This window comes from Danio rerio, chromosome 13 (assembly GCF_052040795.2).
Source record: "Danio rerio strain M-AB ecotype USA chromosome 13, GRCz13ab, whole genome shotgun sequence".
In the NCBI taxonomy this organism is placed as follows: Eukaryota; Metazoa; Chordata; class Actinopteri; order Cypriniformes; family Danionidae; genus Danio; species Danio rerio.
The window spans coordinates 11,622,798-11,650,286 of NC_141033.1; the positions used below are offsets into that span (position 1 = coordinate 11,622,798).

A 27,489-nucleotide genomic window follows, 5' to 3' on the forward strand; every position below is an offset into this window, starting at 1 on the left:
AAATTATATGTTTACATACTAGAGAAGAAAGGAGCTGGAGTTTAGTCAGCAAACAAGTGTCTTATATACAAAACAAGACACACATATGGCAGCATACCTGTTTTACAAATATTCTGAGTATGTACAAGTTCTACCAAAAAAACAAACCTTACCCGAATGGGTCACACTTTACTATAAGGTTTCATGTAATCCAGGCTCATTCTAATTACGTACCCCTGTATACATTTCTGGAGAGTGCCAAATGCGTCCCAGGAGCTACGTTTTTGGCAGTTTTTGTTTTCACGAATCCACCAGAGGTTGCTGTGTACGCTTTTTCAGATGTCAAATTTCTCTTGCGAGTGGCATTTGCGCCTGCTGTTCTTGCGTAAATCTACCAGAGGTCGCTGACGCCTGACTTACAGACCATTCAAGTGACCCACCCTCGTTCTTCCCTAAACCCAACGATAGTGTTCTCAAAGGCATCGACTGACTCGCCCACCCACTTCCCTAAACCTAACCGACATTGATTTCAAAAGCAATCCACAAAAAGAAAAGCCCTTGTGGCAGCCTGATTTTAACCACGTTTTCTGATTTTACCACATTCTCACCCTGTTATTTACTTGTTAATGTTATTTTTTAGCTTTTGTTTTTGTTTTACCTGCTATCTGAAAACATTATACGCTGGACTCGAACCCCATCATTGTGGTCAACTTCTCTCTGCGTCCACTTATGTTTGTTTTGAGCTACCGGACAAACTGGTAACAGCGGAAAAGCTGTCCATACAAAGGTAAGCAGTCAGCTAGTGAGCGCGAAAAGCAACAGCGTCATACGGACCTTTTGCATTCATTTTAAAGATGAAATTCAGCCCTGCGTTCCTTTGGCTACATAATTCGCAGTCTCCAAAAATGTATATAGGTTTAGATTTTCAGAATGAGCCAATGTTGGTTTCGTTAGTTAATGTATTTACTAACATGAACTAATAATAAAAAAGACTTGTACAGCAGTTATTAATCATAGTTCAGTATTTACTAATGCATTATTAACATTCAAATTCATGCTCATTAACATTGGTTAATTCACCACAGATAAACATAAAATAGCAATAAATAACTTTATTTCCGTTAACTAACATGAACCAATACTGTAATGAATGTATTCATCAGTGTTTGTTCATGTAGGTAAATACATTAACAAATACAACCTTATTGTAAAGTTTTACCCCAGAATGTTAAAGTTTCAATACAATGTCTTGCAAGCACTGTAATAATGTCCACTCTATTATGTGTGTATAGTATTCAATTTAAAGGCTTATTAGGTTAACTAGGCAAGTTAGTGGATAACAGTGGTTTGTTCTGTAGCCAAATGGGGAAAGAAAATTCTCAAGGTGGCTAAACATATTGACTGAAATAATTTTAAAAACTGCTTTTATTCCAGCCAAACTAAAAATATTTTTTTGATTATTTTTTCCAGAAGAAAAAATTTAGGACATACTGTAAAAATATCGTTGCTCTGATAAACATCACCTGGGAAGTATTTGAAAAGAATAAGAGAAGCCTCTTTAACCGCTATACACACCTATATACCCCTTTCTGTAATTTAAATCATGCTGTTTTTGTTTTGATTGATACATTTTTACTATGATTTATAGCATTGATTGTTCCAAGATGGCAGTTGCATTTAAAGCAACCCAGGCTCATTCTGAAAACGTAGCCCCGCAGACATTTCTGGAGACCGCGAAATACATCCCGGGAGGTACTTATTTGCAGTTTTTGTTTTCGCAAATCTGCAAGAGGCTGCTGTGTGCGCTTTTCGAACGCCTCTCGTGAGCGTTCTCGCGTAAAAAGCCGCCGAAGGCCGCTGTCGAGCGACCGTCTGTCCGACTGACTGACTGACTGAACGGCTGACTGGGCGGCCGGCCAATCGGCCGACCCAGCAACCCTCCTCCTTCTTCCCTAAACCCAAGCAACGATTTACAAAAGCCGTCCAGAAAAAGAAAAGCTCTCATCCGATTTTGAACACGTTTTCGGATTTCACCGCATTCTCACCTCATTCACTTTTTGTCTTACCTGATTTCTGGAACTGTTCTAACCAGGACTCGAACCCGGTCATCGCAGCAGCCGGCTCCTCCTTCTCCGGACCTCCGCTCCGCCGACATAACATAACGAGCTAACCGGACAAACTGGTCACGGCGGGAAAACCCTCCACACGAAGGTGAGCTGTCAGCCCAGCCAGCGTGTGCGAAGAGGAGCGGCGTCACACCGCCCTGTAGCGTTTGCTTGAAAAAACTAAATGCGGCCATTCGTACCTCCAGCCACGTAAATCACAGTCTCCAGAAACGTCTGTGGGGCTACGTTTTCAGAATGAGTTTGGGTTGATTTAAAGTGGTTAAATGTGGCTTCTACATATATTAAACATGTCTATGAACCAAACAACAACTCTTGAACTTTATTCTTCTAAGACATCTCACAATCCAGAACCCCAATGTGTGAACTTTTGTATGTATTTGATATTGGTATCATTTAGCAAGAAATATAATCAAATCAAACTCTTTACACCCCAACAAAGCCAACATTTCTGTTTGTAGCTAGCTATGAATGCAATTTTGCAATATAGTGGTGTTTATTTGTCGCGGGAGCTTACCGATGTGTGCTCGATCAGAGATGATGAGTCGGCTCTCCCAGCCTTCAAGACCTGTGAACAAACCCAGAGTTAAACTCCTGTCAAAGCTCACTCACACATAAAGTTACAGAGAGTTATTGCACATAAGCAAGATAAAGGATTCAACTGGGACTTTCAAGCTATGCTGGATGATTTTAGCACTGACTCGGTTGCACAAAAACAGGCTAAATTAAGTTACTACAGAGATGTATTTTTTGCAAAGCAGAGCTTTCTCCAGGATAACAACCAAGCTAAGATTAATCCCAGTGATTTATTTGTTAGTTTCACTGTCAATGCTACTAGAAATAAATGGTTTACAGTCACTCCATGTTCTTAGCCGTTTACATAGACTTTCCAACCATTAGAACTAAAAAATATGTTAAAATGTATTAGCAATAATTGTATGTATATATGCTCATACAGTATATGGTCTTATTCTGTAAAGCGGAGAGATATATTAAAACCAGTTAGAAAAATGATTATATTACTAATAAAAAACAAAGAAAACAATTAGAGGTTAAAGAGTAGATAAATGATGATTAAATATTAGATAAAATAAACTAAACAGATTAAATACAAATATTAAAATAATGGGTGTTTGCAATTAATATTCTTCATAAATTAAGTGAGTAACATGAACATCCACTAGTCCTATTTAAGGCAACATGAACAACTGCTAATTTGCTAATATGTTTCACCTCCTCATAAGTCTCTGGAAGAAAGTAATGGGAGTTTCCAGGTCTGTGTTTAAGAGGGGTGTTTTTTAACTCATCACCTGACTGGCTCACATCAGGTTTTATCCACATTTGAATCATTAATTTTTTGATCGATCCCATGGTCTGAGGAATAATGTAGTAGACATGCACTTATCCTGGCCATCTGCATCAAGCTTGACAAAGCAGCACGTTCTCATCCTGCACAGTAAATATTATCTGTTAACTAACAGTTTCGGGTGGCACGGTGACTTAGTGGTTAGCACTGTTGCCTCACAGCAAGAGGGTCGCTGGTTTGAGTCCCGGCTGGGTTAGTTGGCATTTCTGTGTGGAGTTTGCATGTTCTCCCCATGTTAGTGTGGGTACAGACATGTGGTACAGGAGGTGAATTGAATAAACTTAAGTTGGCCATAGTTGGAAGGGCATCCGCGGTTTAAAACATATGCCAAAATAGTTAGTAGTTCATTCCGCTGTGGTGACCTCTGAAATAGAAACTAAGCCGAAGGAAAATGAATAACGGTTACCATTTTTTGTGATTCAAAATTGTTTTCCGTTTATTTACATTTTTGATTTGCATTATGGGGCCTTTTCTCTACTCTGTCGACTTTTGATTTTAAGAATCTACAGTTTAACAGGCACTTTTATTAACATTTTAGTTTGAAATAAGTTTGAAATAATATAATGTATAAGAAATTATTATATATTATTATATTATATATTTAAGTCTGGAAAATAACAGAAAATCTACTGGGCTTTTTGTATGATAATATACAACACCAACATTATTAAAAATGTTAAATAAGACACTTTTTTAATCTTTTCAAGGTTAAGAATTGTTGTAAGGAAGATCAAGGTTCCATAATGCAATTTAAAAGCATAAACAAATGGGGGGAAAAAACCTTGAATCACAAAATCTGAAAAACTGCTCATTTACAAATATTTTTTACAGTGTGGATCTGCAAACTTGCAGAACGCACTGATTTAACTAGGTTAAGCTGCACTTTGTCTGTTATCCTGGCCTTCCTAATTCTACTTTTGTGCATTAACCCTCTGGAGAACAAACAGTTAAACACAAACCTTTTCCTTTCCGCACATTCTTCTCAGCCTCCTCGAAGAGTCCCGGCAGGTGAATGACTACACCATTACCTGCAATCAGAATAGAATAGAAGGCTTTCACATGACATCACATTCAACCTGGATACAAAGCGCTTTTAACCTTGAAGCGTTAAATAATGTTGTGCTAGAATGTTACAGTGAGGCGTTTAGAAACTGACAACTCGTGTCATTAATATTAATGAACTTTGTACTGTGACAGAAACTTGTTTCTCGTGTCACACTGTGTTCAGTTTCAGTGGCGACAGATACACAGATGGGCATATATTGTACAATCAACACGATTAACTTCATTAATATGCAAAGAAAAACATTCAAAGGAATACTGCAATCAAAAACTAACACTTTTACTTTCATTTACTCTCCCTCAGGCCATCCAAGATGTCACTGAACTGTGGTCCTTGGTAATTAATGAAATGCAAAAGTCAATAGTTACTGGCACTTTGTGAGTCAAAAATCACATACAGGCAAAAAAATAAATACATGAACAACTGATAATAGATTGAGCATCTTATGAAGCAAAATGACCAGTCTGTGCAAGTAACTGAATATTATTTACAACTTTTCTCCACAGCCTCTAAAAACAAACAGAAAAGTTAAATAATCTTCAGTTTCCAATCATTTCACTTCATAAGACCAGCTCATTTGAATGTTATCAGTAGATTAAATGGGTGTAATCAGTGGTTATCAGCTGATAGATATGGGCCAGTAGGGGCATTCTGCGCCTACTAGTAGGATCAAAAGGTTGTTACCATCCATCAACATGATTAATCAGCTACAGATTACATATGGCGGTGGCCAGAAGTTTTATATCATTTATTAAATTTCCCATTATTCATTCATTCATTTTCTTTTCGGCTTAGTCCCTTTATTAATCTGGGGTCGCCACAACGGAATGAACCGCCAACTTATCCAGCATATGTTTTTATGCAGCGGATGCCCTTCCAGCCGCAACCCATTTCTAGGAAACATTCATACACCTTCATTCACACTCATACACTATGAACAATTTAGCCTACCCAATTCACCTGTACCGCATGTCTTTGGACTGTGGGGGAAACCGGAGCACCCGGCGGAAACCCACGCGAAGGCAGGGAGAACATGCAAACTCCACACAAAAATGCCAACTGACCCAGCCGAGGCTGGAACCAGCAACCTTCTGGCTGTGAGGAGACAGCACTACCTACAGCGCCACTGCGTCGCCCATTCAATTTCCCCATTCGCCCATTCAAATTCGCCCATTCAATTTTTATTTAATTAACGTCTACCCCAACCCTAAACCCACCCGTCACAGTAATGTAAAAACATATCTGAATCTGAAGTCTTCTCTATTAGTATAGCTGACTAAACATGTGGATGGATGATAACAGCCTACTAGTAGGCTCAGAAGGCCCCTAGTGGCCCATATCTATCAATTGATAACCACTGAAAACACCCATTAAATCAAGTGAAAACATTTAAAGTGGGTGATAAGACCGCAATATCTTATCATGAGCCTCTTTTTAAAAAATAATGTATTATATATGATGGCCTGAGTAAAAAAATAAAAAAGGAAACTTCTGAGAGAACTAGTAAAGGCATAGTTTGTTTGGAAGTACTGTCCAAAAACCTGATCAAAAAGTCATAATTACGTTTAATAAAAAGAAATTCTGAAGAATGCTATAGCAACCGAACAGATTTTATTCCCAGTGACTTTCAGTTTATAAACAAAAAGTGTTTTCCACCATTCTTTTAATTTTTATTTAATGTGACTCATTATTGATGTGTACCCCTGTATACATTTCTGGAGAGCGCTAAATACGTCCCAGGAGCTACATATCTTTGCAGTTTTTGTTTTTGCAAATCCACCAGAGGCTGCTGTGTAAGCTTTTTTTTGCTTTTTCCTCAATTTTCTCTCACCAGTGCCATTCGCACATGCTGTTCTTGCATAAATCTACCAGAGGCCACTCTGTATGCTTTTTAAGATTTAAAATTTCTTTCACAAGTGCCATTCACGACTGCTGTTCTCGCCTAAATCCACCAGAGGCTGCTGACTCCCCCCTCATCCACCCCCTTCCCTAAACCCAACCAACAGAGATTTCAAAATTAATCCAGAAAAAAAAAGGCCTCATCGTAGCCTGATTTTTACCAGGTTTTCAGATCTTACCATATTCTTACCATGTTATTTACTTGTTTTTGTTATTTTTTGTTTTGCCTGCTTCAAACCCAGTCATCATGGTCAACTCCTCGAACGTGGTGAGCTACTGGGCAAACTGGTAACAGTGAAAAAAGTCGTCCACGTGAAGGTAAGCGCTCAGCCGAAGCACAAAAACAAAAAGAAGCCCTCAGAGTCGTCATATCGCCCTGTAGCGTTTGTTTTAAAGATAAAATGCAGCCATAGGTAGCTCTGGCTACATAATTCATGCTCTCCAGAAACCTATACGGGGGTACATTTTCACAATAAGCCTGTGTTGGTAGAAGGAAATGCAAACAAGTTTGGAACAACCAAATTCTAGAATTATCATGCTGACCAATTAAAAATATGTTTAAATATGGAAAATACATTTTAACTGTTTAAACATGTATGCTGAATTTCATTAAAGTTGCTTTTCCACTGTGCGGTGCAGTTTGACTTTGTATACTTCAGTTTGATTTTACTCAGCTCATAGTTTGCATTTCCATTGCCGTTTAGCACAATATAAACAAGTGTGCAAAACAAACCAATCTACAACACAGAGGCAATGGATGCTAACGATGGAAAGGTGTTCATGAGCAGTGGCTGCAGCTGACTTTTTAAGTATAGCATTTGGTGTCTATTTAAATATAGCTTGGTGTCTCGTGTAACAAATCCAATGACGCTGGTAGTGTCCGTTATCTCGGACCAACTGGTGATGAGCAGTGTGTACACCTCACATTTTGGCAACACTACAGCTCTCTTGGAACCTAACCCATGGTAGCACAAAAAAAGTACCAGGAACAAGGGCTGACAAATTAATCAAACATGATTGCGCAAAGCTGGGATCATGTACATCTTGTTTCATGTACATCTTGTCAAGGAAGCACAGTGTGATCTGTAGTAAATCTCCTCCGAAGGCCAGAGGGTGCTCTCACAATAACTCCAAATGCCCACAAAGAAACCCAGGAAATGCCTTTAGTGGTTGTTGAGTAAACAGAAAATTTACTGATTTCATTGATTCAACATGACTAATAAACACAGACTCACCACTATAGAATCAAGTTATGAGTTTGTGTTTGTTACATGTTATATGTGCTAAATTACTCTTCAGCATTTACTACACAGAGACAGAACCGTAGTTTACTGGGAAGCAACACTATTATCGCAGGATATTTCAACCAAATTTTATGTAGCTTGTTGTGAACTGTTAACTGTAAACTTATAGTAGACACATGTATTGGAGGTTTATTGAACTGGCTATACTGACAAAATGCACATGAAAATCACCTTTGATTAAATGCCTTGGCCTACTAGGGACAGAAGGCAGTTGAAATCCCCCAAAAGTATGATGTACTGAAATGAACAGTGGCATACCATGCAGTAAAATAGTGCCTCTATCAAGACACCAGGGGCCTCATGTATCAACGCTGCGTACGCACAAAAACTTTGTGTACGCCAGGTTTCACGCTCAGAATCAGTCATGTTTGGATTTACTAACGATAAACTGAACGTGGGAATGTGCGCAGCTCCACGCCAGCTTTATGGCTGGCGTACGCACATTTTTTGTGCGTGTCTGTTTTATTTCCATTGGCGACTCCTAGAGGCAGTTGTGTTAAATTCCTCTCTACAAAGTGTCAGCCTTGCAGTGGCAGCTGTATGAGACGGGTTCATCTAGCAGGTATATAAGGTTTCCATACCATACAGTTGACCAGCTAAACATTAAAGCACAATTTGCAGCGGTCTCCTGTTTTCCCAATGTAATCTGAGCAATCTACCGCACGCACATTGCTATAAAGACACTATCTGAACATGAATTTGCATACGTGAATCAGAAACATTTCCATTCAATAAATGTGCAAATAAAATATGATGCACAAACTTATTAATGATTCCTACTTGTATTTCTCGTGATAAATAGGGAAAAAAGAAGAATGAGTTCATCAGACGCTGGATTCGAACCTAGTTCATGCTCGAACGTGTCAAAACATGTTGACATGCGTCTTACGAGCTGCGCCACTGAGACTGTTAAGGGTACTACAACAGTTTACACCTATAAACCACATTATTTATTTTTTAAATCTACTCAGTGCGATGTTCAAACCCAACTGTGTTGACCGCATCAGCTAAACTCTCCCACTCTATTTTTTTTTTTTTTGTTGTTAATTCCGGAGAACAAACTTGCAAATAACACCGTTTTCCTCCGGTCTACCTCCGAAAGCAGCACCTCCAATTCACATTCTGTTCAAAGTTTCTCTTTTTGCTTGCTTTTGCCATTGCTTTTTCGCTGGGTTTTGCCAAAGTATAGTCATTAGCATATTCATACGGGGGAGGAGGCCGTGAGGAGTTTTGTGCTCGTGCATGTTGCGCTCAGTTTCACGTTCGTTCGGATGTTTAAAAGAATATGCGTGAGATTCGGCGTACGCAGTGTTTCATACATCTGAATTTTTTTCTGCGTACGCACATTTACAGCTTTGTGCGTACGCAATGTTTTAGTATGATTTTCACGCAAGTCTTCGTACATGAGGCCCCTGAACAGTATAAAAAAACTTTACATAAGCCACACAAATTTAGCTACTTCACAAATGCACAGGCCTTGATTGATTGATTGATTGATTGATCGATTGATCGATTGATTGATGGATTTATTTATTTGCAGCAATTAGTTTGTCCACAATTTGGCAGTAATGCCCCTGTGATGCCAATCCATAGCCTTAGCCTGTTGATCTATGTTAAGGTTTTACTGAGATGATGGGTATGTATGTACAAATAAACACAACATAGGCTCATTCTAAAAAAGTAGTACTATATATGTTTCTGGAGACCACAAATTATGTAGCAATTACGTAGCCAGAAGTACGTACAGTATGGTTTTAATTTTTTTAAACAAATGCTACGGGGCAATTTTACTCCATTCCTTTTCGCGCTTACCAGCTGACCGCTTATCTCCGTATGAAACGCTTTCACGATGTAACCGTTACTCCTGTTAGTTCGACATGTGCGTCAGTGAACTTGAGACACAGAGAGGAGTTGAACACTATGACAGGGTTCAAGGCCGGTGAAAAATGATTCCAGAAAGCAGGTAAGACAAAAACAGAATCCAAGTAAATAACAGGGTGAGAAATGTGGTAAAATATGAAAACATTGTAAAAATCTGATGAGGGCTTTTCTTTTTCTGGATTGCTTTTGAAAATTGTTGGTTGGGTTTAGGGAAATGGGTGGGCGGGTCAATCGATAAAACTGCATGGGTTTAGAGAAGCAGGAGGGCGAGTCAGTCAGTCATTCACCAGTCAAATGAGGTGTTTATGTGAGAACAGCAGGCGTGAATGGTACTCTCGAGAAAAATGTGAGATCTCAAAAAGCATACACAGCAGCCTCTCATGGATTCGCGAAAACAAAAACTGCAAAAAAAAAACAAAAAAACATACCTACTAGGACATTTTGCGGTCTCCAGAAATGCATATAGAGGTATGCTTTCAGAATGAGCCTGGGTTGAACAAACATGTATGAATGCTCCATTGGATTTCATAATTTGGCCGAGTAAATGTATACGGTACACATCATATAATTTTAAAGCTGCTTGTGCTTAGGTAAGAAATACAGGCATGCTTTAGGTTAAAGTGGTAAAGTGCTCTGTAATATGAACCTCGGGCACTTCCTACAGATCATACTAATCTACAGCACTGCCAAATGAATCAGAAGGCCAAAACACAATGGTGGCCATTAGCAGAATTAGATCTTCGCAAATAAACTGCATAGATTGCACTCAGCTATATTAGTCTGCATAGGCTGGCCAGTGTCCAGACACTCTAAGAGAAAGGTGTGGTGTTGTACTGTAAGCAAGGACCAGCTATCTGCTCAACTGGATATATGCGAGTGTGCACAACTTACCTAAGGCTCTATTATAAACCTGGTATCAAGATGCATTTTTGCCAGTTCCATCACTAAATGGGGTCTAAAATACTTTGGGCTTTATTATGATGATCCATGCGCAAAGTGTAAAGCGCAGGGCGCAAACGCATTAGGGGCATGTCTTAATCCACTTTTGCTAATATAAGGATGGAAAAATCCGCTTTGCACCGTGGCGCATGGTCTGAAAGGGTTTAGTTTATTTTCTTAATGCGTAATAGGTGTGTTTTGAGGATAAACCATTCAGAGTCTCATCTCCCATTTCCTTTAAGATTCAGTTGCGTCGCGCCATAAGCGCATTTGCTATTTACATGATGGACTTTGTAAGTGAAAAAACTGAACCCTTTATTAGAGAGAAAACAGTTAAACGGAGCATCTACAGCGCGAGAATGAGAGATGAGCCTCCTCATTATTTACTTTGAATTGTTGCGCCTTGCGCCACATTGCACCAGGGGTATGATAGGGCCCATTGAGTCTGTGGTCTAAATGCTTTTGACTTCTATTTGTAATGTGAATGCCTTTGATCATATTGCTTGAGAAGTGTAAACCCCCATGTGGTCGAATGCTTTCAAATGGCCACTAAAGCCACCTACTGACCTAACAATGTGCTTGTTTTGGATATATATACACATTAGGGATATATTATATTATATATATTAGGGATGCAACAATACAGTTAGCCCATGGTTCAATACATACCTCAGTTTTCGGTTCGGTTCTCATGACTTTTTCAATCATGATACACACACATATATATATATATATATATATATATATATATATATATATATATATATATATATATATATATATATATATATATATATATTAGTGCTGTCAATCGATCAAAAAAATTAACTAATAAATCGCACTTCTAAAAAAATTTTAATCGCATTTAAAAGACTGAAACTTGTAATTTTGTCTATTCGAGTGTAAAATTAATGTAAACGCAAGACAAATACTATTTAAATTCAAAATATAATTCATTATAAGAATTTTTTGTTTACTTGTAACACAGATTTCTTCATGTAAACAACATACCCACAATAAACCATCAAGATCCTGGCTTGACAGCCATATTTATTACAGAAATAAAAACACAGGCATGTTAATGCCATTTTAATTTCAAAACAATCAATGACAATAAAGAAAACATTGATTTCCCTGTTAGATTCTAAGTGGACTGCAAAAAAATGCCAAAATACAGGCATTGGAAATATGGAAAATTATATTAATAATAATAAAGTATTGAAAATCTGTGCATGCCCTTGAATAGGTTTACCCACTCCCATTCTATAAAAGCACAAAAGCCATATAAAGGAAATATGAGAGTTGACAAATTAAAAAACTACATTTTTTTTATTTATTATTAAAATAAAATTATAATCCACACTGGAAATGTGGGTGCCTGTGTGTTTTGAGGGGGCCTAGAAAATAATGAGCATAACAAAAACTGCCTGCTGACGCACACAGTTAATGTTGATTAATAAAATAAAGATAAATAATAAAAGCAATGTATCAGAGACCCTTAAAAAACATGTTTAACTCAACAATAAAACATCAAACGTAGCTAACAGCTTTTACATTGTCAATCAAATGAACTTAAACAATTAAAAAATGCAACAAATATTAGTTTGGGCAGAACTACAAAAATAAATGTAAAAAAAAGTTGCTTAAGTTGCACACTAGTTTGGTTATGTATAAATATCATTATATTAACCATATTGTATAAATATTATTGTCACTATAAGCCTACATCATGCTGACGATCAAAAACACTGTCATGATATCTCCTGCGCTTGTCTTCTGACCGAGTTAATTTTTTTTAACGCGTTAATTATTTCAAATTAATCGCATGCGTTAACGCGTTAATTTTGACAGCGCTAATATATATATATATATATACACACACACAGTGGGCACAAAAGCAAGTATTGAACACATGACCATTTTTCTCAAAAACATATCTCTAAAGGTGCTGTTGACTTTAAATATTCACCAGATGTTGATAACAACCAAAGAAATACTGATATGCAAAGAAAACAATCTAATATAGTTAACAAATTTAGTTATGTGTAATAAACTTTAAATGGCAGTAGGTAAAAGTATTGAACACATGAAGAAAGGAAGCTGTAGAGAGGCAGTGAAAGCCCAGACAGCACCTGAAATCTCTCAGTAGTTATTCAGCAACCCTCTGTCCTTTGTCCTGTAAATTAATATTCGCTGCTTCAGAAGATGAAACCAGGGTAGACATTTCAGCAAGACAATGCTATAAAACATCTCAACATCTCCAGAAACTCTCAAATGGTTTCAGAGAAGGAGAATCAAGTTGTGGAATGGCCCAGCCAATTCCCTGACTTGAATCCAATATAATAAATTGTACTCACACGTCATACTGTGCACTGTTTTAAAAGTGGTGTAGAGAGTGGCTAAATAATAGGGAAGGAAGCATCTCTACAAAATTCAAACGCATGCGGTCACAAGAGACATACCTGAATGCATTTTAATACCAGATGGAAAATAATAAAGATAATGTGTTATTATGTACTCACCAATAAAAGCAGTGACCTTAGGGTTGATAATCCCACTGGGTAGAAGGTGGAAATCATATTCAACTGAATCAACCACGACGGTGTGTCCTGCGTTGTTGCCTCCCTACGAGAGAGAAGAACTTTTTAGTGCTTGAGAAATCAAACTCATCAAACAGCTTGCCCCAATCTTATGTTCAAAACCTTCAGAATATTTATTTCATGAAAGATAAAAGATGAGTCTTCTTGTGTTTTTTGTCCAAACAATAGAAATCAATGAGCTCCAATGTAGTGTTTTGATCTCAAAGACAAAATAATAATTTGCACTCATAGAGAAAAGTACTGTATGTTTTAGTGAATGAAGTATCCCTTCAGAAAACTCTTTGAGGTTTACTATGATATGGTATCAACATGATTTGACATGCTGTTGCAAAATGGAAAAATTGAAGAATGTAAATCATGCTAATTTCAGTTGTAAGGTATGGATTTAACATTGAACCGCTCTATTACTCAGTTAGACAAGATTCAAGTGGAATCCACAGACTCACATTTACTGCATTAATATTGGAGGGACATTTGTGGAACACACCAAATTTTAAAACGGTAAAATGTATTTCCAAAAAATGTATTTGATACTTTGGGCACACTGGGCATTTTTAATTTAAAATTAAATTAAATTAAATTAAATTAAATTAAATTAAATTAAATTAAATTAAATTAAATTCAATTCAATTCAATTCAATTCCCAGTGTAATTAAATTCCCAGTGTACCTAAACTATTAAATTACTTTTGTTAAAGGAAAACACAACACTTTTTACAAGTAACCAAGAATTAAACCAACCCAGGAAAATTGGAAACATGTGCCCAATGCTACATTTTTGAGAACCGACAAATATGCACTCTGTACTTCTTGCTGTTTTTGTTTTCACAAACCACTAGGAGGCACCGTGTACATTTTTGACAATGTCATACATAAACGTAAAATCCATAATGGCAGCTGTGGACATTTCTGGAAATCCTTTTCAAGCCATGAAAGAAGCTGGTCGGCTTCTCGTTGTGCATAATATATGAACTTGATATTGACTGATCCACACACTCCCTTCCCTAAACCCAACCGAGTGTTTTCAAAAGCAAGTATAAAAGCCATTGCGGGCCGTGTGATTCTACCGCAATCTCACATTGCTTCAGTGGGTTTTGTTTAACTTGATTTCGGTCTTTCACCTGACTCAAACCCCAATCCTTTCTGCTTCGGTATTTCAAGTCTGATCCTGTTTGTGGTGTGCTACCAAGCAAACCAGTCATGCTGGAAAAGCTGTCCCTACAGAGACAAGCAGTCAGTGGTATTAGCCATAGCATTCGTTTTACACACAAAAAGCAGCCAAATGTACCAGTGAGCACATATTTGTCGGTTCTCAAAAATCTAACCCTGGGCACATTTTCACAATGAGCCTGTGTTGAATTAAACAGTCAAGTTTACCCTTTTAAAATGCCCTTTATACTCTTCTTCTGGTGTAATGATAATCAAGGAACTTTACATTCTGTCCCCAGCTAGGTACTAGGTAATAGCACTGCATGATATATTTGCGTTCCTTAATTATTAGACGATCCATATGCCTTAATGCAGTGGTTCTCAAACTGTGGTACGTGTACCACTAGTGGTACGCGGGCTTCTATCTAGTGGTACACGGGGGAATCAAATATGTCATATATACATGCAAGATATATTTCAAAATTTATCACAAATGATTTATATATGAATATGATGACATATCGCATATATTAATGAGGCCCAAGCAACATTTCCAGGTTGATGAATATGCTACTATATGTTAATACTTTACATATAAAAAAGCACATATAATTAAAACGTTGACATTTTATTTTGGCTGTTTGCTGTTGTTTTTTTTTTTTACCAGTAAGCACAATACAGTGTTAATGTTCAAACTATTTATAATGTTTAAAGCGGCTGACAATAATAAATATTCTTAATAATAGGAATTATTCTGCCTGGTTTCTGAACTGTGCAGAGCTGTAGGTGCTTAATTAGGCCTACTAGCTACTGTATTTTAATACTGGTCATTATAGTGTTACTTGGAGGGACAATTTTTTTCTTAGGTGGTACTTAATAAAAAACGTTTGAGAACCGCTGCCTTAATACATGATTTAACTACACTGTAATCCCGAATAAGTTGACAAAACTCAAAAAATTTGAGGTAATCAGTTACGTCAAATTTTTTAAGTTATGAAATTATCTATTTTAAGTACACAGAAACATTAAGTTTTGAGTTTGTTGTACTCATGCAAGACACTTCACCTAACTTAAAATACCCAAGTTACTCAGCTTATACGTTTTAATTGCAATTAACTTAATTGTTTTAATTTTTCCAAACTTTAAATACTTAGTCACCCAGCTCATACATTTTAATACCAATTAACTTAATTGCTTTAATTTCTTTCAACTTTAAATACTTAAATCACCCAGCTCATACATTTTAATAGCAATTAACTTATTTTTAATTATTTATCTCACCTTTACATACTTAGTCACCCAGCTCATACATTTTGATAGCATTTTTTTAAAATTAACTTCTCCATCGTCAGTTTCACAAATAAAATTAGCCATTATTTTAATCTTTAAACCCCATAAATCTGTCAAAATAAATCTGTAATTTAAAACACACAGACAATACCATTTTAGACATTTATTGTTAAAGAAAAAATGTCCAACAGTACTTTCAAATTTGTCTCCTGTGCAATTACAAATGTCTTAAAACGATAAAAACTATTAGACATAAAGAGATTGAAAATGAACACTATTCTGAAATTAATAAAAATTACCCACAATGTAAATATGATATCAGACATAAGAGCCTCAAGAAAAAACAACTATAAGTTTGATAAAATTTAATAATACATTAATAAGTGTAAAACTTACTCTTAAGGCATTCGTTAAAAAAAAATAGTAAGTGCACATTCTGTGAAGTGACTTGTTTAGTGTAAACTACACAGAAACTGTATATATATATATATATATATATATATATATATATATATATATATATATATATCTCGTTAAAGTCAGAATTATTCGCCCCCATTTATTTTTTCCCCCAATTTCTGTTTAACGGAGAGCAGATTATATATATATATATATATATATATATATATATATATATATATATATATATATATATATATATTGTAGCGAGGCAGAGGGAAAACAGCGACACAGTAGGATGAGTTTACAGACAAGTCCCCGGAGGGTGCTTTATTTACAAAGTGTGGGTGGTGTAAAAGGTGCTCTTCTTTAAGGTGAGGTGCTCTGGTGCTCCGGGAAGTAGGTGAAGGACAGTGAGTAGTCGGGTGAAGGATCGTCACGAGCTGGAGTCCGCTATGGAGAGACAAAGAGACAAGCATTAGCACAGGCAGTCATTGAGAGAATGAAGCTCATCTTCTCCTGGCGTAGGTTGGGCTTATATGCCCCACCGCGTGATGCCGTCCAGCTGTGAGAAATCCTGGCTTGATGATGGTCCAGCTGGGTGAAATTAGCGACCAGGGCGACGTGGCATGTGATCGCTCGTTACAATATATATATATATATATATTCAGTCTTGGTTGAACTATGATTCTGTCATTTACTTATTCCAAACCTGTTTGAGTTTCTTTCTTCTGTTGAACACTTAAAAGGTTATTTTTGACCAAAAAAAAAAAAAAGCTGAGACCTGTAACCACAGATTTCCACAGTATTTGTTTTCCTATTAGAAAGTCAGTGGTTACAGGTTGTCAGCTTTACTTAACTTTTGTGTTCAACAGAAGCAAGAAATTCAAGCAGGTTTGGGACAAGTGAAGAGTTAGTAAATGACAGAATTTTACATTTGGACAAACTATCACTATATATAATAAAATGCATACTTACCAATTAAAGGTAAATAAATGTTTTGAAGTTACTACCCCAGAGACAGTCTTTATTAAGTAAAAAAAAAAAGCTCTACATTAACTCATTCTTTAAGGTTTCCATGCTACGAGACTTTTTATTTTCCATCATCCATGCCAAGCAAAACTTTTTGCACAAGTTCAAAGTCCTTTACTATATATTATGTGAAGAGCATACATTAATCCATACAAGACAAGAAAGGTCTGGAAGTGTGCTGTGGGTGGTGTCCAATTCATTCTTCAGGACAACAGAGACCCTCAGTGAATGCAGGGCCAATAAAGCATCTTCAGTCAGCAGGATTATCAATCTAAAAACATAATTCAAGGATATTAATGTAAGGACAGTATCAAAATGACTGAGCCAATATTATATGATTCATCAACTATTCGTGATTACAAATATGTTATTAAGTAAAAGTTTTCAAAACTTTCATCTTTTCATTAAACATGCCTAATTGTGAAAAGAATGAATGAAGTCTTACCAGGGTGTTCCTAAAGAATCTTAAGTCACGCTCACGCAGCAAGACCAAAAGACCTCTGATAACAGTAGTCCGTCATGAACTGACATCATGCAGTTCCTGGAAATCAAGAATCAATTTTTTAAAAATTAAAAAAAAAAAAAAAAAAATTCTAATTATATTTTAATGTATACTTTAACACGTGACCCCAAACATACCTGCTCATCATAAACCTTTAAAAGATTAGCCAGGGTATCTGCTGTCTTGCCAGTTTTGGATGCTGTTTGCCTTAAAATTGTCATCAAATGAAATAGGTGGTGGTCCAGTTGTGCAAAGAATTTGTGGGGAAAATTCTCATTTGTAACATGTTGGTACTCTGCAAACAGCAAAAAGAAAAAAGAGAGAATTTCATAAAACAAACCCACACCACAAAATATACAATTCTAGAAAAAATGTATTAATATTATTATTATGTTTCATTTACTTATCTATTTTTTACCTCAGATGAAAATCAGGTGTTGATCAGATGTTGAAAGCAGGATCTTCATGTTGTAAACTGAACTCAAGGTCTAGCTGAAGTTTCACTTTCCTTGCTGCAAAAGTATCATTGATAAATACACTGTAATATTTATTTTATCTGGATATGCCAGGCATAGTAGTACAAAATAAATATTTTACCCACCTTTCACATGCCTCCATTTAAGAACCTATCTGTAGTCAGCAACACCCGACCTTCAATTCTGTATGTACACAAAGTCACAGTGTCATTTAGCTGAGAGTAGTACAGTTGCATGATGTCTAACGTTAACCTCCAAAATGGTTAGCAATAGAGCTGATTATCATGTTAGTTGCTTTGATTCGATGAACACAGATTTAATTTGAACAGTATTGAAATTTCTAAAACAGAATAGGACGACAAAGAAATTTAAGGCCTGATTTTAAAAGCTAGAAATAACAAAACTTACCTTATTGTCTAATGATGTAAAAATATATAGACTAAAATATTTATATTTTTAAGATATAAATATATTTTAAGCTACAAAATTTGCAAATCAGAAAACTATGTCTTGTTTACCACGTCTTAAATATTTTGTTTTGTTATTATTTTATTTAATAACATAATTTTGTATTAATGTGATATAGATATGCATACTTTGTTTTTTAGGCTGTTTATATTCTCCCCAGAGTAAACATTTTAAAAAATAGATTGAAAAAAAAAAAACTTTTATCATACCTTTAAAATACATTTGACCTAAATGACATTTAAACTCATTTAACTGATCGCATTAATCAGGTAATCATTGATATGCAGAGATGTCGTCTTAAGCGCGAGGAAATATTAAGTGTTGATCAGTGCTGGTGATTGAGGTAAAGTTAGTTTTATATTTACACATTCAGACTTTCTCCTTAATAATATAATTTCAGAAAGGTAATTTTTGCATATTCTTAATGGTGAAATCATATTAGCAGCCAATGACTTTCAAAGTACAACATTGTTCAGTCAAAAAAAATAGTGCATTTAGTGTAATGTTGTTTTCATGTCATACTTGCATGTGATTTCAGAACGAATAGACAAAGAACCATGGTAAACAATTTATGGAGCGAGTCACAAGTTGTTACTAAATGAATGTATGAATATAAAACCAACTTTACCTCAATGTGGTAGTGTAAAATGAAGCTCTGCTCTGTACCTGCTCAGGTGAGGAGCGCAGCTTAAATGTTCTCCGTCAGGCTATCCTCATACATGGATCAGCAAGCAACAAGCTGCGTGTGACAGAGTTAAGTTTTGAGACTACGTTTTTGCGCGTCATCAGAAAATACCGTTTAGGGTTTAGGCGGAGATCATTTGAGTTATGATTAACGTTACGTTTCTTGCGCCTTTCGTTTCCGAAGTGCCTACAGATCGCGAAGATAATACCACATTCACATACTGGATGGAGTTCAGCGCAGCGCCATGACATGCGGTTGTGAGAGCGCGCGTCTCCATGACAACTTCAGCACAGGCTGAGAAAAGGCATACTCGCGCCAAGATTTAAATTTTTTTGAAAAATGTAATCTGCCGATTTTAAATATTTTTGTCTTTATCACACTCTGTTAAAATTCAGAGTTAACACATTACAACTAACGCTAACATTGCACTGATTCTAACTTTTTAAACAGTAATGTTAACGTTAGTTAGCAACAAGTGAGGCTAAACATGTTTTCTGTAATGTACGACATGTAAACGCACCCTGATTAACTCTACATTACATTGAACTGTTACTGTGATTATATTAATTAAAACATACATTTAATATTGGATTTGTAAATATTTTACTTACTGTAGTGTGAAGCGATGCCGATCCGCCATCTTGAAAAAAACGAATGAAGCATGAGCACGTACGTGAACCTGGATGACGTCAGACGCAAAATCACTGGGCTGACAGATTTTGAGTTAATGAAACTTTAAAGAGACATTTTGTATAAATTAAACCCAGCAGAATTGTTCACCTTACTTGAAAGATTAAATTTTTTCAAACTCAAAAATAAGAAAAAGTTCTAAATACTCATCAAGGTTAATTAAGATAAACGAATTTTAATGATTTAAGTTAATAGAACTCAACTCAATTAATTAGTTACAGCATTAGGGTTTACAGTGTACAAAAAGTCACACTTTAAACAAGAAAATTACCAAAAAAATGTTTTGACATTTTTGAGAGAGATGCTAATGGTCTATTAAGATACGATGATTTATGCTAGGCTAAGCTAAAAGTGCTCTAAACCCAGAGATTGGATGAATTAAATAAAAAAAAATGTAAAATGCAAAATCTAGGTAACTTGTAATATAGACAATATACCTATATATTTGATATTTCGTAAAATTTGTGTATGTGATTAACTGTGAATAACTCTCCTCAAACTCAAGCTCATGGTGTGATGTTTTATAGTCTGCAACATAACCTAAAAAAGCTCATTTTACTCATTTAGGGTTGCATTTAGTCATTCTGTTTGATACAAATTCTACCACAGAACGGACAGAACAATACATCAAAAATACATCTGAAATTAATGCATTCCAATATTTATGGCTAAAAGCACATTATTCTTTTACCAACACAAATCTTTTAACTGAAAGAACATGAGTAGATTCTCAGTCACCTGTTCTGTTGTTATATTTCTTTTATGTTCATCTGCTGCCATTCCTGAATTGGCTAATCAATGACGAAGAATGCAAACTGATTGGTTCCTTGTTAACACGTGACTAAAGAGCAGGGAAACTTCAGATTAAAGCACACATTTGACACACCAACTGTTACCATCTTTAAGATTCATCTGGAGTCCTCAACATGTGTCGTTGTTCAGACAGTATGACCTCATGCCTCATGGTCTTTAACCCAGCAAGGAACAGGACAGAGTTATTTCTGGACAGTCTCATTTAGTGTGTGTGTGTGTCTGTGTGTGAATGCCTCTCCTTTTTAGATCCATTTACGATGTTCTCATGCCCATGGTGACCAAAAGCGTTGCAGGAGGCACTTTTGGTATACTATTATGGGCTCCTATTACAAGGTTGCTATTGAGTCAAAGAGGACGGGCCCTGAGTGCTGTAATCTAAGATTTAAACTGAAACCTCGCATTGTTCTGATTAGCATATCGACACTGGATTCATGTAATGAAAGTTTTGTAATGAATAATTGGTTCTGTCAGAACCAATACTGGTAATATTTAGGCCCACACGGAATGTGTGCGCTCAGAATTCTGCAGATGTCCGCAGATTTTTAGCCCATCATTAATTCTGTTTAATTACGTATGTAAATGTGTGTAAATCTATATTTATTCAGTTTTTAAATTAATTACAGTAATATTATTGACTAATGTGAAAACGTTCATCTGATTTATGTACAATGCCGTTTTTACAGTAATATTTTCTGTCTTTTAGTAGAGATATTATATAAGAGACTTGCTTTGTTTAACATATAAAATGAATCTAATTGGATTTGCATTTTAAACATTAAATAAAAGTTAAAAAGATATTATTTTTTATTTCACATATTAAGGTTTTAGTTATGATAATCCCAAAATAATTCCACAGAAATCTGCAGATTTTTACCAAAATTCTCTGCAGAAATACTAAAAAATGTCCGCAGATTCCTTCTGACTCTAGTAATATTTCATGGCTGTGCACACTTCAATCATGTCATTTGCTAGCACGTAACAATAAATAATAAATAGCGGCGACGAAAAGAAGTAAATATCACTTTAAATTTAAACAACCCAGGCTCATTGTGGATACAGTTCATAGGTCTACATTTTTGGGGTCAGTGAAAAGCATAACTATTGGTACATCTGCTCGCATTTTTTGTTTTTGCAAGTCCACCATGGGCCGCTGTGTACGCTTTTTGATGATCACAAGTTCCTGTTGCGGGTCCTCTTCCCGTGTAAATCCACCAAAGGGCATAACAAACCCTCCAGCTGACCAGGCCAGCTTGCTGTCGACTGATGACTGACAAACTGACCGACTGACCCACCCAGCCCCTTCCATAAACCCAATAGATAGTGTTTTGTTTTCATAAGCAATCTAGAAAAAAAAGCCACCACATGATTTCACCATGTTTATTTATCTATTTTTCTATTTTTTGCTATTGTTTTACCTGGTGTCTGAAACCGTTCTTCTTAAACCCTGTCATTGTGGTCAACTTCCTTCCGCATCCCAAGTTCACCAACGTATGCGGAAACCCACTGGGAAAACTGGTAACACCGGAAAAGCCGTCCGAACGGAGATAATCGGTCAGCTGGTCTCGATAAAATGAACAGAAGCCGTCACCGGCATCATACTGCCCCGTAGGATTCATTTTAAAGACAAAATGCAGCCAGACATACCTCTGACAACATAATTTGCGCTCTCCGGAAATGTAGACAGGGGTATGTATCCACAATGAGCTTGTGTTGAATTTAAATTAGTCTTATTTGCAGAAACTCTACATGTAAGTGGAAATACAAATTCATTATTATGTAGACTCAAGTGAAGTAAGTTCCCAGCAGGGGCTGCATAATATATTGTTTCAGCATTGATATCGCAATGTCAAGTCGGATTATTGCTGAACAGGAGCTTGTAGATAAATGGCTAATTGTAACAATTTAAGTTTATAAATTGCATTTATTTTTTCTGTTACAGTGTACATGCAGGAATCCTAAAGGTCATTTCAATATCTTTTTAAGACTTTTTAAAGACCTTCAGCTACAGGCTTCAACCACTGTTTAAACTCATCTTTCTCCAACCAGGAGTACATAAACTTACATTTTCCCATTTTGCTGTCTGTTTTGCTATATGGTTTCGCTACATGTGGAATGCATCACATAACCTTCAAGCGATAGTCGCGAATTACGTGACACCACCCGAATGGAGGAGCCTGGCTGGATGCACCCCAGCCCGAACCAATTCGTGTGAATTGAGCACGCCTTTAATATTAGGGGGAAAATAAATGTATTTATGCTTTTTTGGAGTAAAACACTTTGGACAATGCTTAAACAAAATCTAAGACTTCGTAAAAACACAATTAAGACTTTTAAACACTTTTTAAGGGCCTTTATTTTCTCACAATTGATTTATCAACTTTTAATTCAGGCATTCAGGCACAAGAAACATGTATTTGTAGCTTTAACGATGATGAATTAAATTTCATTTTTATAGTAAAGACTGCCAAGTGTCCTTTTAGATTTTGAAATACTTGTGTTCAACTGTCATTAAGACTCAACATATTTTTCCCCCTAAAAAGTTTAAAGTCAATTATAATAATTTACGCAATTTATAAAATCCCCCCCACCATTCTGAAATAGTGAATTCTCCACTAAGAGTTATTCAATTCATGTGGTGAAGTATATTTCATATTTCAATGTATATTGCTGAAAAGCAAAATATTGCAAAGTCAATTTTTTAAATCATGCAGTCATAAGCTTTTCAAATGAAATGGTACAAGGCAATCTGTAACTTGTTTAAATATGTGCATATGATATAATTATTTATATATAATTAGTAGACACTAATTGTGGTGGTGCCTGTACAGACATTCTACTGGCTATAAGTACCTTTTTAAGCACGTTAACTGTAAAAAAAAAATCTTGAGGCTTGTAAATTTCATTAAAAAAAATGTATGTTGTCATTAAAAATAATGTGCACAATTTCTTTAAAAAAATTTATATTCTAGATTTATTATAAAATATTGAGAAGATTTTGCTAATAAAATCAAGAGATAAACTTACTTATTTTTTAAGCAAACTAGTGCAATTATTAGAGAAGCCAATTAATTTGAGAAGCCAATAAAGCTAATAAAATTAAGGAAAGATGGCTTCATGTTTATCATTCATTCATTTTCTTTTCGGCTTAGTCCCTTTATTAATCTGGGGTCACCACAACGAAATGAACTGCCAACTTATCCAGCACATGTTTTACGCAGCGGATGCCCTTACAGATGCAACCCATCACTGGGAAACACCGATACACATTTACACACATACACATAATAACTCTAAACACGAGCAAACCGATTTAATTTCAATACTGAGTTTTTATAATTAATTAACCAATTTGTTTTCATTATTTTTTATGCATTCCTTTATTTTATTTTGTCTTTATTTTTGGATTTACTTCTTGTCTTGTTGTGTTTTTGTGTCTATTTATTTTTTGTCTAATGTAATTTTGTAGATTTTAGTTTTTTAATCATTTTAATTTTCATATACACTGAATGAAAATAATAAAGATAAAACATTCTTCCTTAACTAATCATACCTGGCTCAAAAAAAGAAGAAAACACAGTGTTAAAAGCTGAATTAACATTGGTTTTTACTTGGAGACAACTGGGACTCAATGTACCTGAAAAAAAGTCAAAGCTGCAGTTCTTTTTTTGGACAAGTAATTACATAATTTGATTTATTTTTAATGGATTCTGTCAATGTAATGAAATTTTTCGCTTATACAGCTTGTACACCTCACCTTGTACATGAATTTGCTCAATGCTATCAGCAATGGCGTAAAAATAAATCTACTCTAGTTTTCTAAGTCACAAGAAAAACACTATGCTCTGTACAGTCATGGTTGATAAGAAATAAGGCAATGTGAAAGTGTTGTGTGTTTGACTTTTGTTATCTTTTGTCATGGCACTTTGGAGAACCTGCTCTGACAGTTTTTCAATGGTTTGTAGAAGGCCCTGAAAAGGTGTGAATTATAATTTCAAAGCTAGCTAGCCTCTGAAAGGCAAGATGTAATACTATAACAGTAAAACGTCTTAACTTCAAAGTAACCTATAGCTCACATTATTTCCAAATGGGGCCATTAAAATAAAGCAAAAATGTTTGGTTCAATTCAGAGATAAATATAAAAGGGCATAGTCATAACTGAAGTCAATAACATGAAACCTTTCTTTCATACAATGTTTGTCACATTTGCTCTCATGACTGTCTCTGGAGCTCTGTTGGATCAGGGCCAGTGCTCCAAACCTAGCAGGCTAAAAGTGGCTGAAGAGAGTGTTCTGCTTCACTGACTGAACAAGGGCTGAATATGTAAAACTGTTGCCACCTTCTCACCAATGACACGCAGTACACAAGGTGGTCCATCAAAATTAAAACATGTAGTTTAAAGGAACACTCCACTTTCTTTTTGAAAATAGGTTCATTTTACAAGTTAAGCAAGAGTTAAACTGTTGAGTTTTACCATTTTTGACTCTATTTAGTCAATAACCAGGTCTGGAGAGAGCATTTTAGCATTGCAAAAATCATTGTATAGGATTAGACCAGTAGCTTCTAGCTCAGATAAATGAGCAAAGAGTTTTGATAATTTTCCTATTTATAGCCTGACCCATCTGATGTTACATTGTGTACTAAAACTTAGGAAAAATGAAAAGTTTATATTTTCTAGGTCAAAATGTCTAAGAAAGAACACATTCTGGATGGGCTGGTAACATTTTTTATCCACACATCATGTAATGTTTCAATGTTGTTTCCAGAACAATCACACAAAGCAGTGAAACAGCACCATCAATTCTTTTTCTGTCTTGTCTCTGTGATGTACAGCAACCCACCGTCATTCATGACTTCTGAAATTCGCTTTGTGTTTGCGTAAAGTTGAATTTATGTCAGCTGCAGACACCTACATGCTGTCACCAACTGTCACTGCTGCCGGAAATGATCAGCTATTTACTAAAAGCAGCAGCGCTAATGTCTGCTAATACAGTCTTAAAATTTTTTTTTTTAAACTGCTACAAATTTATTTAAAAAAAAAAAAAGCAAAAACACCAAAAATCTAAATTTGCTGACAATCATTAGTCGCCCTTTCAATTTTTTCCCCCCTTTTTTTAATATTTCCCAAATGATAATTAACAGAGCAAGGAAATGTTCACAGTATGTCTGATAATGTTTTTTCTTCTGGAGAAAGTCTTATTGTCTTAGTTATATAAGTAATATCTATAGTCTTATAGTTTTATTTTGGGATATGAGGGTAATTCACAAGATAATAAAGACTTATAACTTTTTTTGGAAAGAATTCATAATTTTTACACTGGTTGTGATAATTTTGTAGGGGAGTGAATCCACATTTAAACTAACAAACAAATCACAAACATAAATTAATAAAGTAAAGGAAAGATACTTGCTTTATGGTTTAATGGAGAGTCTAACAGTATTAAAAAGTACAAAGATTTAATAATCAAATGTAAAATAACACTTTATGCAGTCGTAAACATTCGAAGTGGATCAAAGTTGTCCTCAACAACACCCATTCCTGTCGAAAGACAATTTTGAAAAACTTTTTTTCTTCAAATCTTGACAACTACTATACTCTTCATTATAGGAATATTTAAATAGAACTAAGCAAAGATTTGTTTCAAAACTATTTCTAAATTCAGTTCTAATTTCTAGCAAACGAATAAATTAACAATTATAACGAAGTGTGTTGTAAAAGTTATATCCAAACACACGTATTCTTATGCCCCATATGGTGATGCATACGTCTTCAAAACCCGACAGGCGGACAACTCTAAACTTGTTTTTATTAAAACAAATAATAATATGCATAATAAAAACATCATCGATGCTGAAACCATAATTTGCGCAGCCCTACTAATAACAATCGCTAAGTACTCCCTATTATCAAATATTTGGGACTTGACTGGTTAACACTGGGTTGAAAAACAGCAGATATATCAGCAAGCAACACACTTGCACTCTCTGTTAAGCAAGCAGCTGAACATGACACATTTAACATGCCTGACCACCGCAATCAACAGATCTCCACAGAGACTATATTATCAAGAAGAGCCCAGGGATTTAGACATGCCTGACATTTATGGCCAGGATACTTTAAGACCATTAAATTAAAAGAATATACTACCAGATATATTGTCTGAAACTAATTAGAACCATAGCTTTGATTACTAAGTAAACACACAGCAAACTCCAATGACTACATGGCTTATCTGTTATTCCAACAGATGGCCTTTCATTCTTGTCAGAATTGGTGTTTACGGTGGCACATCAAAAAAGAAATAGGATCCCAGAAGTACAGCTTAACTAAAGGATAAACACTCCTATAGATTATAGGCTTGTTTAATCTCCAAACACTTGTCAGCGAATCACAAAAAGGTACAATGCATAATGTCTGTTCAGCGAGCGTCGTGTTTGATCCTCTGGTTTCCAGACCAACATATCGGATTTATGTGACATGGAACAGCACGGCCTTTTTTCCATTCCATCTGCCCGTAAGGAAAACCATTGAGACTGCTGAGTGCAGTGTTTTTATAAAAAGACCACCACACTATCTGCTTTCCATCCGTTTCCACAGAACACACTTGACAATTCGCACAGTGCAGCATCGAGTGCCTTATTTAAAAGCTGTCACAACCTTGGCTGAATACAAACTTCTTATAGGAGAGAATCCCTGCAATGTGAACCTGTTATCAATACCATGCATAGTGACAGGGGGGATTAAAGAGGCCTGCTAGCACTGTGCAGCAATGTGCTTTCTAGTATAACACAAGCAATGGTGCAAGCATACTAAACACTTTGCACATTAATTATC

At 35.6% G+C, this 27,489-nt stretch overlaps 1 protein-coding gene and 1 long non-coding RNA gene across 10 annotated transcripts in view; both read right to left on the reverse strand.

Moving 5' to 3' along the window:
* adss2 (adenylosuccinate synthase 2) overlaps positions 1 to 27,489 on the reverse strand; it is a 50,217-nt gene that overhangs the window by 18,816 nt on the left and 3,912 nt on the right. For both annotated transcript variants that reach the window (XR_015505128.1, NM_001017804.1), the window contains 3 exon segments: positions 13,077 to 13,179; positions 4,428 to 4,496; positions 2,620 to 2,670 (listed from right to left, as the gene is read on the reverse strand). Coding sequence is in view for 1 of the 2 variants with exons in the window: in NM_001017804.1 (NP_001017804.1) it covers positions 2,620 to 2,670; positions 4,428 to 4,496; positions 13,077 to 13,179 (223 nt within the window). In the remaining variant the exon portion in view is untranslated.
* On the reverse strand, positions 16,291 to 19,810 carry LOC147841006 (uncharacterized). 8 transcript variants are annotated; one of them, XR_015505779.1, is made up of 7 exons: positions 19,766 to 19,810; positions 19,136 to 19,208; positions 18,127 to 18,184; positions 17,944 to 18,037; positions 17,663 to 17,820; positions 17,469 to 17,564; positions 16,291 to 17,294 (listed from the first exon to the last, which is right to left on the reverse strand). It is a non-coding gene; the product is annotated as an uncharacterized LOC147841006 (long non-coding RNA). The 8 variants fall into 8 exon arrangements; XR_015505781.1 differs by having other exon boundaries at positions 19,098 to 19,208; XR_015505777.1 differs by lacking the exon at positions 19,136 to 19,208.